General features: G+C 38.2%; 1 protein-coding gene across 3 annotated transcripts in view; it reads left to right on the top strand.

Annotated features, from left to right (window-relative positions):
• The window catches only part of NR2C2 (nuclear receptor subfamily 2 group C member 2), a 103,962-nt gene that overhangs the window by 48,196 nt on the left and 39,772 nt on the right, over positions 1-15,994 (top strand). For all 3 annotated transcript variants that reach the window (XM_026501427.4, XM_026501426.4, XM_044385087.3), the window contains one exon: positions 9,444-9,554. In XM_026501427.4, the coding sequence (XP_026357212.1) occupies positions 9,483-9,554 (72 nt within the window). In that variant the 5' untranslated portion in view covers positions 9,444-9,482. The remainder of the gene's footprint in view (positions 1-9,443; positions 9,555-15,994) is intronic.

Below are 15,994 nucleotides of genomic sequence, written 5' to 3'. Positions count from 1 at the left end.
CTCGATTTCAGAACGCTGGGATCACGCCCTGAGCCGAAGGGGGACACTTAACAACTGTGCTACCCAGGCGCCCCCACTTTTTTTTTTTTTAACCCATTCATCAGTTGATAGTCATTTGGGTGGTTTCTACTTTTGAGCTATTACGGATAATGCTAAGCATTGCTATACAAATTTTTGTGTGGCCATGTGTTTGCTTTTCTCTTGCGTATATACCTAGGAGTGAAATGGTTGGTTCATACTTAACTTTTGAGGATTGGTGAGACTGTTTTCCAAAGAGGCTGTACCATTCTGTATTCCTGCTAGCAGTGTATGAGAGTTCCAGTTTCTTCACATCCTCATCAGAATAACATTTGTTATTTTCTGGTTTTTCGGATAGTAACCATCCTGGTGTGTATGAGATGGCATTTCGATGTAATTTTGATTTTTATTTCCATAATGATTAGTAGTGATGTTGAGTAGCTTTTCATGTGCTTAGTGGCTGTTTGTGTATCTTCTGTGGAGAAATGTCTATTCAGGTACTCATTTTTTATTTGGGTTAGGTTTTTTATGTCATCAAGTTTTAGGAGTTCTTTATATATTCTGGGTATTGCAGTTTTAGGTCTTAAATTTAGATTTTTGATCCATTTTGAGTAAATTTTTGTATATGGTGTTAGATAAAGGTACAACTTCATTCTTTTGCATGTGGATAGACAGTTTTTCCAGCACCATTTTTTGAAAAGACTGTCCTTTCCCCCAATAAGTGATCTTGACACACCTATCAAAAATCATTTAACCATTGTATGCCAGGGTTTATTTCTGGGATCTCTATTCTATTCCTTTGGTCTGTATGTCTGTCTTTATACCAAAATCACACTGTTTTGATTATTTTCACTTTGTAGCAAAACCAGGAAGTGTGAGTTCTCCAGCTTTGTTCTTTTTCAAGGTAGTTTTAGCTACCTGTTTAGAGTCCCTTGAGATTCCATATGAAATTTGGAATGGGTTTTTCTGTTTCTGCAAAAAACATCATTGGGATTTTGACAGGTGTTGCATTAAATCTGTAGATCACTTTGTAATATTGACATCTTAGCAATATTAAGTCTTTCAATCCATGAACGCAGAATATGTTTCCATTTACTTATGTCTTTAATTTCTTTTAGCAGTGTTTTGTAGATTTTATTGTAGAAGTCTTTTTTACCTCTTTGGTTAACTTAATTGCTAAGTAATTGATTCTTTTTGATGCTATCACGATGGAATTTTTTTTTGTAATTTCCTTTTCAGATTGTTCATTGTGTATAGAAATGCTACTGATTTTTCTGTGTTGACTTAGTATCCTGCTGCTTTGCTGAATGTATTTATTCTAACAGACTTTTTGGGAGGGAGGGGGGATCTTTAATCATATAATTTGCAAGCAGATCATTTTACTTTTTCCTTTCAAATTTGGATGCCTTTTCTTTCCTTTTCTTCCCTAATTGCTCTGGCTAGAACTTCCAGTACTAGATTGAGTAGAAGTGGTGAAAGCAGGCATCCTTGCCTTGTTCTGATCTTAGAGGAAAAACTTCCAGTCTTTCACCACTGAATGTGATATTCACTGTAAGGTTTTCATACATGATTTTTAAAATGTGGAGGTACTTTCCTTCTATTCCTAGTGTTTTTATCATGAAAGGGTGTTGAATTTTGTCAAATGCTTTTTCTCCAGCTATTGAGGTGATTGTGTGATTTTTTCCCCCCTTAATTCTGTTAATGTGGTGTATCACATTGATTTTGTATTTTGAAACATCCTTGCGTTATAGAAGTAAATCCTACTTGATGTCATGGTGTATAATTCTTTTAGTATGTTGCTGAATTCTGTTTGCTGATATTTTGTTGAGGATTTTTACATTGGCTCATAAGAGATACTGGTCTATAGTTTTCTTGTAGTGTCTTTGTCTGGCTTTGTTACCAGCCTCATAGAATGAGTTAGGAAGTAAGTGTTCCTGTTCAGTTTTTTGGTAAAGTTTGAGAAGGCTTACTGTTAGTTTTTCCTTAAAGGTTTGGTAGAAATCACCAGCGAAGCCATCAGGTCTCCAGGGGTTCTCTTTGTGGGGAAATTTTTGACAATTGATTCAGTCTCCTTCATTGTTATAGATCTATTTGTATTTTCTGCTTCTTCATGATTTAGTCACGGTAGGTTTTATGTTTCTTGGTCTTTGTCCGTCTCATCTAGGTTATCCAATTTGTTGGCATACAGTTGTTAATAGCATTCTCTTTAATCCTTACAGTTCTGTAGAATTGATAGTAATGTCCTCACTTTCATTTCTGGTTTTAGTAATTGGCGTCTTTTCTCTTTTTTTTTTCTTTAGCCCATCTAGCTATAGGTTTATCAATTTTGTTGATCTTTTCAAAGAACCAGCTTCTGGTTTAATTGATTTTTCTCTGTTGTTTTTCTGTATTTTATCTCTGCTATAATTTTTATATTTTATAATTTTTATTATTTCCTCTCGCTAGTTTTGGGTTCACTTTATTCTTTTTCTAGTTCATTAAGTTGTAAAGTTAGGTGTTCATTTGAGATCTTTCTTGTTTTTTAACCAAAGCATTTATAGCTTATAAATGTACCCCTTAACACTGCTTTCACATTGTCCCATAAGTTTTTTTGTTTTCATCTACCTGTAAGCTTTTTCAAATTTCCCTTATAATTTCCTCTTTGATCAGAATGTGTTGTTTAATTTCCACATATTTGAAACTTTTCCTGGTTCCCTCTCTTGATGATTTCTTTTTTTTTTTTTTTTTTAAGATTTTATTTATTTATGTGACAGAGAGACAGCCAGCGAGAGAGGGAACACAGCAGAGGGAGTGTGAGAGGAAGAAGCAGGCTCCTAGCGGAGGAGCCCGATGTGGGACTCGATCCCAGAACGCCAGGATCACGCCCTGAGCCGAAGGCAGACGCTTTAACGACTGCGCTACCCAGGCGCCCCTCTCTTGATGATTTCTAACTTCATTCCCCTCTAGTCAGAGAAAATACTTTGTATGTTATCTGTTCTTTAAAATCCGTTGAAGCTTAACTTAAGGACCCACATGGTCTGTCCTAGAGAATGTCCCATATGCACCTGAGAGATTTTTCTGGGTATTTCTTGTTTTCTGGGAAGAGTGTTTTTGTTTTGTGTTGTTTTTAAGATTTTATGTATTTATTTTTGGCAGGGGCACAGAGAGAGAGCATGAGCAGGGAGAGCAGCAGTCTGAGGGAGAAGCAGCCTCCCCGCTAAGCAAGGAACCCAATGACTCAATCCCAGGACCCTGAGATCAGGACCTGAGCCAAAGGCAGACACTTAACTGACTGAGCCCCCCAGGCGTCCCTGGGTAGAGTGTTCTGTACAGTATGTTAGATACGGTTGGTTTATTGTGTTAAGTCTTCTATATCCTTACATATATTCTGTCTGATTGTTCTGTCCATTATTGAGATTAGGTTATTGAAGTCTCCAGTTGCAGAACTGTTTCTCCCTTAAGAAGGGAAACAGTTACACCTTCTTGCTATATTGAACCTTTTGCTAATATATAGTGTCCTTTGTCTCTTGTAACCTTTAAAAATTTGGTCTATCTTGTTTGATACTAGTGCAGCCACGTGTGCTCTCTTGGTTACTATTTGTATGGAATATCTTTTTCCTTCCCTTCATTTTCAGTTTGAATTTGTACCAGCTTAACTTCAGTGACATACAAAAACTTTCCTCCTTGAAGCTCTGTTCTTATCCCTTTTGGTTGTTGATGTCACAAAATTACATCTTTATACATCGTGTGCCTCCAAATGTAAGCTAATAATTCTTTTAAATGCATTAGTTTTCTTTTTTTTTTTTTTTTAAGATTTTATTTATTTATTCAACAGAGATAGAGACAGCCAGCGAGAGAGGGAACACAAACAGGGGGAGTGGGAGAGGAAGAAGCAGGCTCATAGCAGAGAAGCCTGATGTGGGGCTCGATCCCAGAACGCCATGATCACGCCCTGAGCCAAAGGCAGACGCTTAACCCCTGTGCCACCCAGGCGCCCCTAAATGCATTAGTTTTCTAAATTATGTTGAAAGCAAGATTTGGAGTTTCCAACCAAACTTATGATAATACTAGCTATGATAATGCACTAATAGGTTTTTTTTTTCTTTAAATGTACTAATCTCTTAAATCATGTAGGAAACAAAAAGCACATTACAAACCATTGTTAAAATAGTACAAGCTTTTATAATTACCCAGATATTTACCTTTTTTGAGATCTTTATTTCTCCAATTAGCTTCATATTGCTGTCTAGTGACCTTTCATTTCACTGTGCAGAACTCCCTTGGGCATTTCTTGCAGGGTGGGTCTAGTGATCATGTTTTTGTTTATCTGGAAATATCTTAATTTCTTCCTTACTTTTGATGGACAGTTTTGCCAAGTATAAGATTCTTGGCTGACAGTTTGTTGTTGTTGTTGTTGTTGTTGTTGTTGTTTTGAGCACTTTGAATATATCACCCCGTTGTCTTCTGACCTCTACAGTTTCTGATGAGAAATCTGCAAGTAATATAATTCAGGTTCCCTTGTGTGTGGGAATTAGCTTCTCTCTTGCTGCTTTCAAGATTCTTTGTCTTTGTTTTTTGAAAGTTTGATTATAATGTCTTTGAGTTCCTCTTAGAGTTCATTGAGCTTCTTTTTTTATATTTATGTCTTTCTTCAGATTTGGGGGAGTTTTGGGCCATTATTTCTTCAAATATTCTCTCTGCCCCGTTCTCTCTCTCTGCTCCTTATGGACTCCTGCAGTGCATATGTTCGTCTATTTGTTGATGTCCATAGGCCCCTTAACACTCTGGTCACTTTTCTTCAGTGTTTTTGTTGCTGTTTTGTTTTGTTTTGTTTTGTTTTTAATTCTAATTTCCATTGTTCTATCTTCAAGGTTTTTTATTCTTCTGCTTGCTCAAATCCAACTTTGAATCCCACTAGTGAATTTTTCGTTTAGGTTATTGTACTTTTCAGCTCCAGAATGTTTTTAGTTTCTCGTCAGGTTTTTTCATCTCTTTATTGGTTCTGACTTCTGCCACATTTTCCTTTAGTTCTTTGAGTAACTTTTAGACAGTTGTTTTATTTTATTTTTTTTTTTTTAAAGATTTTATTTATTTATTCGACAGAGATAGAGACAGCCAGCGAGAGAGGGAACACAAGCAAGGGGAGCGGGAGAGGAAGAAGCAGGCTCCTAGCGGAGGAGCCTGACGTGGGGCTCGATCCCAGAACGCCGGGATCACGCCCTGAGCCGAAGGCAGACGCTTAACCGCTGTGCCATCCAGGCGCCCCTAGACAGTTGTTTTAAAGTCTTTGTCCAGTAGACCTGATGTCAGACCTTTTTAAGGGATCATTTCTGTTGATTTATTTTTCTTTTAAATGGCCCATACCTTCCTGTTTCTTTGTATGCCTTGTGATTTTTTGTTGTTGTTGAAAACTGGATATTTGAATCTAATAACATGGTAACTCTGGAAATCAGATTCTCCCCCCTTCCTAGGATTTGCAGGGTTTTGTTATGGGGTTTTTCTTTTTTTGTTTGCTTTTAATGTTGTAGTCTGTCTCAGTGCCAAGGATCATCCTGATGTGTAAACTTAAAGTCTTTTCTCTGGACATGTACCTTTCCCTGGACATGTACAGTCACTTTGTAATTTTCCCTGTATATGCATTTGCTTTCCAGTGTCCTTGTCTTTAATGTTGGGATCCCAAAAGAGGAAAAAGAAAAATGAGGGCGTAGGGAGAAATAATCCAACCCTTGGAATTGCTTAAGCTAGAGATGGAGGGGCTTGGAACAGGAGGAGGAAGAACAGCAACAGTGGCTGCCCCCTCTTTATCTGTACCTCTGTGATCAGAACTACCAGCGACTGGAGCATACATCCCCAATATTTGGAGGTCAAAGGTCCTTTTTGCCCACATAGGCTTGCATAATCTGTGTCAAGCTGTTTCAAGAACATGTGCACAGATGCTAGCTTCAGAGCAGAGGTGGAGGCTGGGCAACTGCTACTGTGCTAAGAGCTGAAATTGACAGAAATTAACTGTAATTTATTGTCCAAACCTTCCCCTAAAGTTGCAAGCCTTCAATATCAAATAGATTCCCAAGTCCCAAAATAGTTACATCAGACGGAGTCCACCAGTGCAGTTAAGGTTTAGGTGGGGAGGCAGATTCCTGGTGCTTCCTGCTCTGCCATCTTCCCAGAGTCCTCTCTCAAATTAATTTTTTCCTGTATAGTATGAGGGAGGGGTCCAGTGTCATTCTTATGTGTGTTGTGTTCAGATGCTTCATCACCATTTTTTGAAAAGACTCTCTTTTCTCCATTGAATTGTCATGGCACTTTTATGGAAAATCATTTGACCATGTATGTGAGGGTTTATTTTTGGGCTCTTTATTCTGTTTTATTGGTCTAAATATCTGTTTTTATGCCAGTACCACACCATTTTGGTTACTCTAGCTTTATAATAAGTTTTGCATCAGAAAGTGTGAGTCCCCTAACTCAAAACAGTTAGAGATTGTTTTGGCTCTTTTGGATCCCTTGGATATTCATATAAATTTTGGATCAGCTTGTCCATATATGTAATAAAAGCAGCTGGAATTTTGATAGCAGTTATGCTAAATCTGTAGAGCAGATTGGGTAGTATTGAGAGCTTAACAGTATTAATGTTCTGATCGATGAACACAGACATCTTTACATTTATTTAGTCCTTCTTTAATTTCTTTCAATGATGTATAGTTTTCAGAGTATAAGCCTTAACACTTCTTTTGATGTATTTATTCCTATTTTCAACGCTATGGTAAATGGGAATATTTCTTTAATTTCATTTTCTGGTTTTTCTTTGCAGCTGTATAGAAATACAGTTGATTTTTCTGTTGATCTTGTATCCTCCAACCTTGGGACTTATGTATTAGCTCTAATAGTTTTGTTGTTTTTTTTATAGGATTTTCTGTATGATCATGTCATGTCATGATTTTATCATCTAAATAGAGAGTATTCCTTCTTCCTTTCCAAGTCTGAATGCTTTTCTTTCTTTCTTTCTTTTTCTTCCCTAATTGCCCTCACTAGAACCTCCAATACAGTGTTGAGCACATGTGGCAAAGGCAGACATCTTTGTCTGGTTCCTGATCTTAGGAAGAAACCTGGTAGTGTCGGGGTGCCTGGGTGACACAAATGGTTGAGCAACTAACTCTTGGTGTCAACTCAGGTCATGAGATCGAGCCCCGTGAGGCTCTGTGCCGGGCATGGAGCCTACTTAAGATTCTCTCTCTCGACTATGGACTATGAGTAACAAACTGAGGGCTACAGAGGGGAGGGGGATGGGGGAATGGGATAGGCCGGTGACGGGTAGTAAGGAGGGCACGTATTGCATGGTGCACTGGGTGTTATACACAACTAATGAATCATCGAGCCTTACATCGGAAACCGGGGATGTACTGTATGGTGACTAACATAATAAAAAATCATTATTAAAAAAAAAAAAAAAAGATTCTCTCTCTCACTCTGCCCCTCCTCCCAACCCCCCTTCACCCCACCCCCGCTCTTGCACATGCTCTCTCTCTCTCAAATAAATAAATAAATCTTTTTTTTTTTTAAAGAAAGCTATCAGTCTTTTACCATTAAGTATTGTGTTAGCTATATTTTATAGATACTCTTTTATCAGATTGAGAACTTTCTCCTTTTTTTTTAAAGATTTTATTTACTTGAGAGAGAAAAAGAAAATGAGATAGGGGGATACACTCCCCACTGAGCAGGGAGGCCAACGCAGGGCTCCTTCCCAGGACCTGAGATCAGACCTGAGCTGAAGGCAGATGCTTAACCAACTGAGCCACCCAGGGGCCCCAGATTGAGAACTTTGTTTCTAGTTAGTTGAATGCTTTTGTTGTGAAATGGTGTTGGGTTTTGTCAAATGGTTTTTCTGTGTCAATTGAGATGTTGAGGCTTTTATCCTCTATTATACAGTGTTATTACATTATATACGTATGGTGAGCCAAGCTTGTATTTCTGGGGTAAATCCCTACATGGTCATGGTATATAATTTTTTTTTAAGATTTTATTTATTAGCAAGAGAGAGAGAGAGAGGGAGAAGGGAGAGGGGCAGAGGGAGAGGGAGAAACAGACTCCCCACTGAGCAGGGAGGCCAATGCAGGGCTCCCCAAGTTCATGACTTAAGCCAAAGGCAGCTGCTTAACCAACCAACTTAACCTGAGCCTCCCAAGTGCCCTCATGGTGTATAATTTTTTATATGCCTCTGGATTCAGTTTGCTGATGTTTTACTGAGGATTGTTACACCTATATTCATAAGAATATTGGTCTGTGGTTTTCTTTTCTTGTGATGTCTTTGCCTAGTTTTGGTTACATAGAATGAATTGAGAAGTGTTCCCTCTCCTGTTGTTTGGAAGTTTATAAAGCATTCGTTCATGATATACTTTTTTTTTTTTTTTTTTTAAGAGCAAGCATATGCGAACGTGGAGGGGCCGGGGAGAGGGAGAATCTTAAAAGGGAACCATTTTTTTTTTTTTAAAGATTTTATTTATTTATTTATTTATTTGAGAGAGAGAGAGCATGAGTGGGGAGGAGAGGGAGAAGCAGGCTCCCTGCTGAGCAGGGAGCCCTATGTGGGGCTCGATCCCAGGACCTTGGGATCATGACCTTAGCCGAAGGCAGACACTTAACCGACTGAGCCACCCAGGCACCCCTTAAGAGAGAATCTTAAGCAGGCTCCATGCCCAGTGTGGAGCCGACATGGGGCTTGATCTCATGACCCTGAGATCATGACCTGAGCCAAAATCAAGAGTCAGTCGCTTAACCACCTAAGCCACCCAATCACCCCATGGTATACTTTTATTCAAGGAAAAATAATAACTGCCCACTTCAGGTGCCCAGATGACCACTCAGAACCTTGAACCTTATCTTTGGTGGGTATTAACTAAATTCCAGACCTTTGTATAATTGATAGGCTTTTCCCAGCCCCATCCCAGTGGGACTGGAGGATTACCAGGACTCTTTCACAAGTAGTTTTTCAGTGTAGTGCTGTTTCTTTTTGCCATCCTTTGTGGTGTTATGAGAGCCTTTCTTCTGGAAACTGTCATCGTAAAGGAGTGTTTTACAGTTGGTTTTGGAGACCATGAAAACATTCAAAGGTCATTTCTAAAAAGTTACTCTAGCAGCTATTTATTTATTAAAGTTATATAGAGCAGATTTGAAATTCCTCTGTGTTTTTTGTGGGAATTTTTTTGTTTTATGGTGGGGGTGGTTATTTGTTTTTGCATTTTCAACATTAGAAATAGCTCTTTTAAGATTGTATTTTCTTACAGCCATCTGTGGCAATATCTCATTAGTTTTGTCATTTGTCATTCTGTGTACAACACCAGAACTACTCAACTTTATTTCTCAAAACCACAGTGAAAGCAAGAGGCATGCCCGAGACACCACTGGGCGTTTTTCTGAGCTCCCTTGTGATCCAGTCCACTTCTCCCCTATAGGTACCGCGGACACAGACCTCTCGGCCGGAATCTCCAGGGATGACCAGCCCCTCCCCGCGCATCCAGATAATCTCCACCGACTCTGCGGTAGCTTCACCTCAGCGAATTCAGGTACCTGCACCAATCCCACTTGGTTCCAGCCACCTGCCCAAAGGTAGTCCTGCCTTCTGAATTCTTTCCAGAACAAACCTGCCTTGGGAATTCACTAAGGAGTTGTGCTTCTTGGGCATCAAGTACAATACAACCTCATTTATTCTTTAAAAAAGAAAAAGTTTACATTGATTGAACTAACTTACCTTTAACGTAAAAGTCTAAACTCTTGTTTGAAACTATTGGGATCAATGTACCATTTACATACTTAGGTGCTTCCAAATTGAGAGGCAGTATGTCCTAGTAGTGCCCCACTTTTTAGCTATTTTGATCTTGAAAATTAACTTTTCAGTGCCTCACTTTTTTTCATTTAGAAAATGTACATAAACTTCATAAGGTTAGTGTGAGGAATCAATGGGATATTGCTTATAAAGTGCTTAGAACAGTGACTGGCCACATACTAATGTTCAATATGTACTAATTATCTATGTGCAATAATTATTGCTAGTATTATTGTTATTAACTAATTGGCATTCACTTATGATAGGTTTAGTCTTCCCCAGGGCTCTGAACCTGCCTCTGGCCCATTGAACAAAGAGAAGATGTGTGTATTGAAATCATGGTCAACAAGTTGGGAGGAAGGGATAATATGTTGATGGCACACAGATTAAAGATTCAAAGTTACCTCAACAAGCTGAATCAAAAGGCCAAACCAAAAAACAAAGATGAATGACAGAAAAAATATTAGTTACATAACACGAGTTTGAGAGAATACCAGGGTGGACAGGTAATTTGAGTGAATAAGTAAAAGGATTGCTTCATTCATAGTTTATTCCAAGTTCAGTATAAGTGAACAGGATGGTATCATAACTAGATAATTTCTGTAACGTTTACCCACTCTTTAAAGTGATTTTATGGACTATTATAAACTAAACATAGAAGAGTTCTAATAAGTAAAATGAAAGCCATTAAAGATTATATTCCCATTATGTATGTATTGCATAACATTTTATCATAAACACGGAAGCTCACATGAGTCATTTTAACTTCACACCAGTAGGAAACACGTATCTGAGTGTTTGGAAATTCAGAAATAATAGGCCCGGCATTAACAAGGTTTTACTATTCCTCAGAATTAGAAACTCTATAGCCAGATTATTTTTCCTCTTTTATTTTGTTCTTATTTGCTCATTATGACTTGAAAATGGGTCCTTTATAGTTTTGTGGAGTACGTGTTAGGATTCCGCCTACAAACTCTCCTAACTCTGGGAAAGGAGCTATCTGCATTTAATCATGGCCTATACATCACGGGCTCACAACCATTTGAGGGCAGATGAGAACATAGAAAGTTCCCTAGGAGACTGTCGGTAGCTAATGTATGTATCAAGAGAGTACACCTTTCCCCTCATATCGGTATGAGAAGAGTATCTTTTCCTTAGGGCGGTTCTAGTATCCCATTCCTTACAGTGGGCTATCCCCATGCCATGGTGCTTGGCCCATGGTGACACTGCCATCCTGGCTGGAATGCAGTATGGTCCCTTGAACAGAAGTCCTGTAGAATAGATGCTTGGTTTTGAGCTTCTAGTCTCTCTGGGGAAGATAACTCTTTGGCATGAGTTCTGTATATAGTAAATATAGTTGAAATCTTTTCATTGTGAATAAAATTGGACATATCCTAAGTGCAGCTGAACTGACTATATTTCAAGGTTTGGTTTGTTTCTGTTTTGTTTTGGTTTTTGTTTTTAAGAAAAATTAGGGTTATAGGATGATTTTTTGGTTCTTGATGTTGGTGGTGATGGCTTCAGTTAAGTTTTCATTTCTAGCCCTGATTTCAGTGATGAATCTCCAAGCCCTGAGGCCTGGGAAGAGAATAAATGCTATGGTGTTTTCATGAATAACAATGCTTAGAACCCAAATGGTGACTTCTGTGATAAACTTGGGAGGGAAAGATTATACAGTAAGGGTGATAGGGCTAGGTGACATTTAAGAGCTTTGGCTCTGAATGGAACAGACTTAGGATCAAATCTTGTCGTCACTCAGCTGTGTGACTCTGGAGAAAGTTTCTGTAACCTCTATAGCTATAAAATGACAACAATAATAGTACCTATTTAGTAGGGTTTTAAAAGGATTAAATGCTTGCAGACTTATAGGAAGCAAATACCAATGTTAGCAACTGAGTTATAATTTTTTAAGTTTTGTTTTCATATAATTTCAAACTTACAGAAAATAGTACATGGAAATCCTTTATATCTATCCAGATTCACCAGTTGTGTGAAGTGAATGTACGTATATTTTTTCTGAATCATTTGAGAATAGAGGTATCACACCTCTTTGCCCTAAATATTTCAGTATGTATTTTCTAAGAACAATGACGTTTTCTTATGTAATCACAATACAGTTATCAAAATCAGGGAATTGAATATTGAAACATGCCATTATCTAATCCATAGTCATATTCTAAAATGTCATCAGTTGTCCTAGTTAAGTCCTTTATAGCTGTTTTCTCCCATTCCAGAATTCATGTTATTGTTTTTAATAATGATAATAAGGTGACAGTCAACACAAGACCAACATATCTAGTTACACAGGCCAGCGGATAGTGATCTGGAACATAGACTTGTATCTATCAGTATCTTGTCATCCTAATGGCTGCAAAGGGCTTTGGGGCCAAGCGGGAAGGCTGGGGGAAGTAGCCTCTAGTGGCTGGAGTTGAGAGCCATTGTTTGGGGATACAGAGGTCTAGGGTGGGGGCTGTGGAAGGAGATAGGGAGATAAAAAGAGCCATAGGAGAGCACCCACTTGTCTGAGAATGAGGCTTAATTGAACCCATCCAATCACAAGGTAGCTTCTCAATAAATCTCATAGGTTTTCATCATAATGCAGTGTTTCCAGGCCAGTGGTTTGCAAATTTTGTCTTTATTGCTCCCCACATGACAAACATTAGGTTCAATTTTTTTTTTTTAATCCGGCTTTTAAAGTAATCAAGATAGATTAAAAGAAAACATACTTGAACATGTCATATACCAAATTTGACATGCTGGAGATCACTGGTGTGCTCACTTGTACTGCCATGTTCATGGTTGAGGGCAGACCTTGGTATAAAGCTTCTCTTGCTGTTTCTGGGTATTTTAAGGTTTGCCTGAGATACTCCTATACTCCCCGTTTCAAGTTTGTGTTTTGAGAGCATCGTATTCAGTGTTTGACCTAAGGAAATGTTTGAATTTGAACTTATAAAATATGTGATAAAATACTTGTTTTATCTACTTTATATATTGAAGTTTCACATTTTACTAGGAAGGACTTCTGCCATTATGTATTTTTTAAGAGTTTGAAATCTTGGGTTCTTAAAGCACTTCCTTCCTTATTTCTCTCTTCTACTAGCTCTTTATTCCGGCACATCCCTTTTTGAATGCCAGTACTTGTTCTCTGTCCTTTCCATGTCCTCAGCCATCTGACGTTTCCTTTCTTGCTCTGATGTTCTCCTGGCCCCCCTCAGGTACTCATTGTTGTAACAAAATCACACGGCACCAAACAGGGTGCAGAGTAAATGATGCATCTCCCTTCCTCCTCTTCCCCAAGTCACCCAGGTTGCTCCCAGGAGGTAGCCACTATTACCATATTGCTTATTTGTTTTTTCAGAGACAGGCTGTACATAGAGACCAAAAGCATACATGTAAATATGTACAGCATATTTTTCATGCATGTGGACATTTTTCTGTACTGTTCTACACCTTACTCTTTTGTTTTAACATCTCTTAGAGGTAGTTCTGTGTAGTAGAAATAGCTCCTTCATTCTCTTGAGTGGCAATTGTGATATCCCATGGATGCTGCAGTGAATACTTTTTACCTGTTTAATTTAGCACATCTGTAGAATCAGTTCCTCAAACTAGGATTGCTGGGAGAAAGGATGTAACCATGTGTAATTTTTTTTTTTTGAGGTGTAATTGACCTATCACATCATATTAGCTTCAGGTATACAACATAATGATTTTTTTTTAAGATTTTATTTATTTGAGAGAGAGTGTGTGTGTGTGCACGAGAGCTCGAGCAGGGGGGAGGGAGAGAGGGAGAAGCAGACTCCCCGCTGAGCAGGGAGCCCAATGTGGGACTTGATCCCAGGACCCTGGGATCATGACCTGAGCAGAAGGCAGACACCCAACAGACTGAGCCACCCAGGCATCCCAATGTAATGGTTTGATATTTGTATATATTGTGAAATGATCACCAACAGTAAGTCTGGTTACCATCCATCACCATACGCGGTTAGACATTTTTTTTTCTCATACTAAAAACTTTTTAAAGATCTGCTGTCTTAGCAATTTTCAAGTATGCAACACAGTATTATTAACTATAGTTAACTTGCTGTATATTGCATCCCCATGACATTTATTTTATAACTGGAAATACATACCTTTTGACCTCCTTTGCCCATTTTGACCCCCCTCCTTACCTCCCCATTTCAGGGAGCCACCAATCTGTGCTCTGTATCTATGAGCTCTTTTTTTTTTTTTTTTTTAAATATTCCACATGTGAGACCATATAGTATTTGTCTTTGTCTTTCTTTGACTTATTTCACTTAGCATACTGCTCTCAAGGGCTGTCCATGTTGTCGCAGATGGCAAAATTACATTCTTTTTTATGGCTGTATAATATAATACTCAATTGTATATCAGTAAATACACACACACATACATACTACATTTTCTTCATCTACTCTTCCGTCTATAGACACTTAGATTGTTTCCATATGTTGACAATTGTAAATAATGCTGCAATGAGCATGGAGGTGCATATATCTTTTTGAGCTAGTGTTTTTGTTTTCCTTGGATAAATACCCAGAAGTGGAATTGCTGAATTATATGATAGTCCTATTTTTAATTTTTAAAAAAATTAAAGCCACTGTTTTCCTTAGTGGCTGCACCAATTTATATTCCTACCAGCTGTGCATGAGGGCCCCTTTTTCTCCACATCCTTGCCAACACTGTGTTGCCTTTTTTTTATTATTATTATTTGATACTAGCCATTCTGACAGGTGCGAAGTGATATCTCATTGTGGTTTCGATTTGCATTTCCCTGATGATGTTGAGCATCTTTTCAGTCCCTGTTGGCCAACTTTGTCTTCTTTTAGAAAGCATCTATTCAGATCCTCTGCCCATTTTTTAATCAGTTTGTTTTTTGCTGTTGAGGTAGTTGAGTTTTTTATATAATTTGGATACTAACCCCTAAACAGATATATAATTTACAGATATTTTCTCCCATTCAGTAGGTTTTTTCATTCTGTTGATGGTTTCCTCTGCTGTGCAGAAGCTTTTTAAAGTCTCATATAGGTTTCACTTGTTTATTTTTGGTTTTGGTGTCAAATCACCAAAACGGATGTCAAGTTTACTTTCTTTTATGTTTTCTTCTAGGAGTTTTATGGTTTCAGGTCTTAAAGTCAAATCTTCCCTTGATTTTTTTTTTTAAGACTGTATTTGAGAAAGAGAGAGAGAATGTGAGTTGGGGTGTGGGTACAGAGGGAGAGGGAGAGAGAATGCCACACAGACTCTGTGCTGAGCAGGGAGCCTCACGTGGGGCTCAGTCTCATGACCCTGAGATCATGACCTGAGCCAAAATCAGGAGACAGACACTTAACCAACCGACTGAGCACCCAGGCACCCCGAGTCTTCCTTTGATTTTGAGTTGATCTTTGTTTATGGTGTAGAATAGTAGTCCTGTTTCATTCTTCTGCATTTGGCTGTCCAGTTTTCCCGATATTATTCACTTACTGAAGAGGCTGTCCTTTCCCCGTGGTATATTCTTGACTCCTTTGTCATAACTTAACTGACCATATATGTGTGTGTTTATTTCTGGGCTCTTTCTTCTTTGCCATTCATCTACATGTCTGTTTTTATGCCAGTACTATACTGTTTTGATTACTATAGCTTTTAATATAGCTATTTTGAAATTTTGAAATCAGGGAACGTGATGCCTCCAGCTTTGTTCTTTTATTCTCAAGGTTGCTTTGGCTATTGGTCTTTTGTGGTTCCATGTAAATTTTAGGATTGCTTTGTTCTATTTCTGTGAAAAATGCCATTGGAATTTTGATAGGAATTGCATTGAATCTAATTGCTTTGGGTAGTGTAGACATTTTGACAGTATTAACTCTTCCAATTATTGAGCACAGAATATTTTTCTATTTATTTGTGTTTTTGGTTTCTTTTATTAATGTCTTACAGCTTTTAGTGTGCAGCTCTTTTACCTTCTTGGTTAAATTTTTTCCTGGTATTTTATTCTTTTTGATGCAATTGTAAATAAGATTGTTTTCTTTTCTTTTTCTTTTTTTTAAGATTTTATTTACTTGACAGAGACACAGCAAGAGAGGGAACACAAGCAGAAGGAGAGGGAGAAGCAGGCTTCCCGCTGAGCAGGGAGCCTGACTCGGGGCTCCATCCCAGGACCCTGGGATCATGACCTGAGCTGAA

The sequence above is a fragment of the Ursus arctos genome, unplaced genomic scaffold, assembly GCF_023065955.2.
Source record: "Ursus arctos isolate Adak ecotype North America unplaced genomic scaffold, UrsArc2.0 scaffold_14, whole genome shotgun sequence".
Taxonomy (NCBI): Eukaryota; Metazoa; Chordata; class Mammalia; order Carnivora; family Ursidae; genus Ursus; species Ursus arctos.
This window is presented reverse-complemented; position numbering and strand designations above follow the sequence as displayed.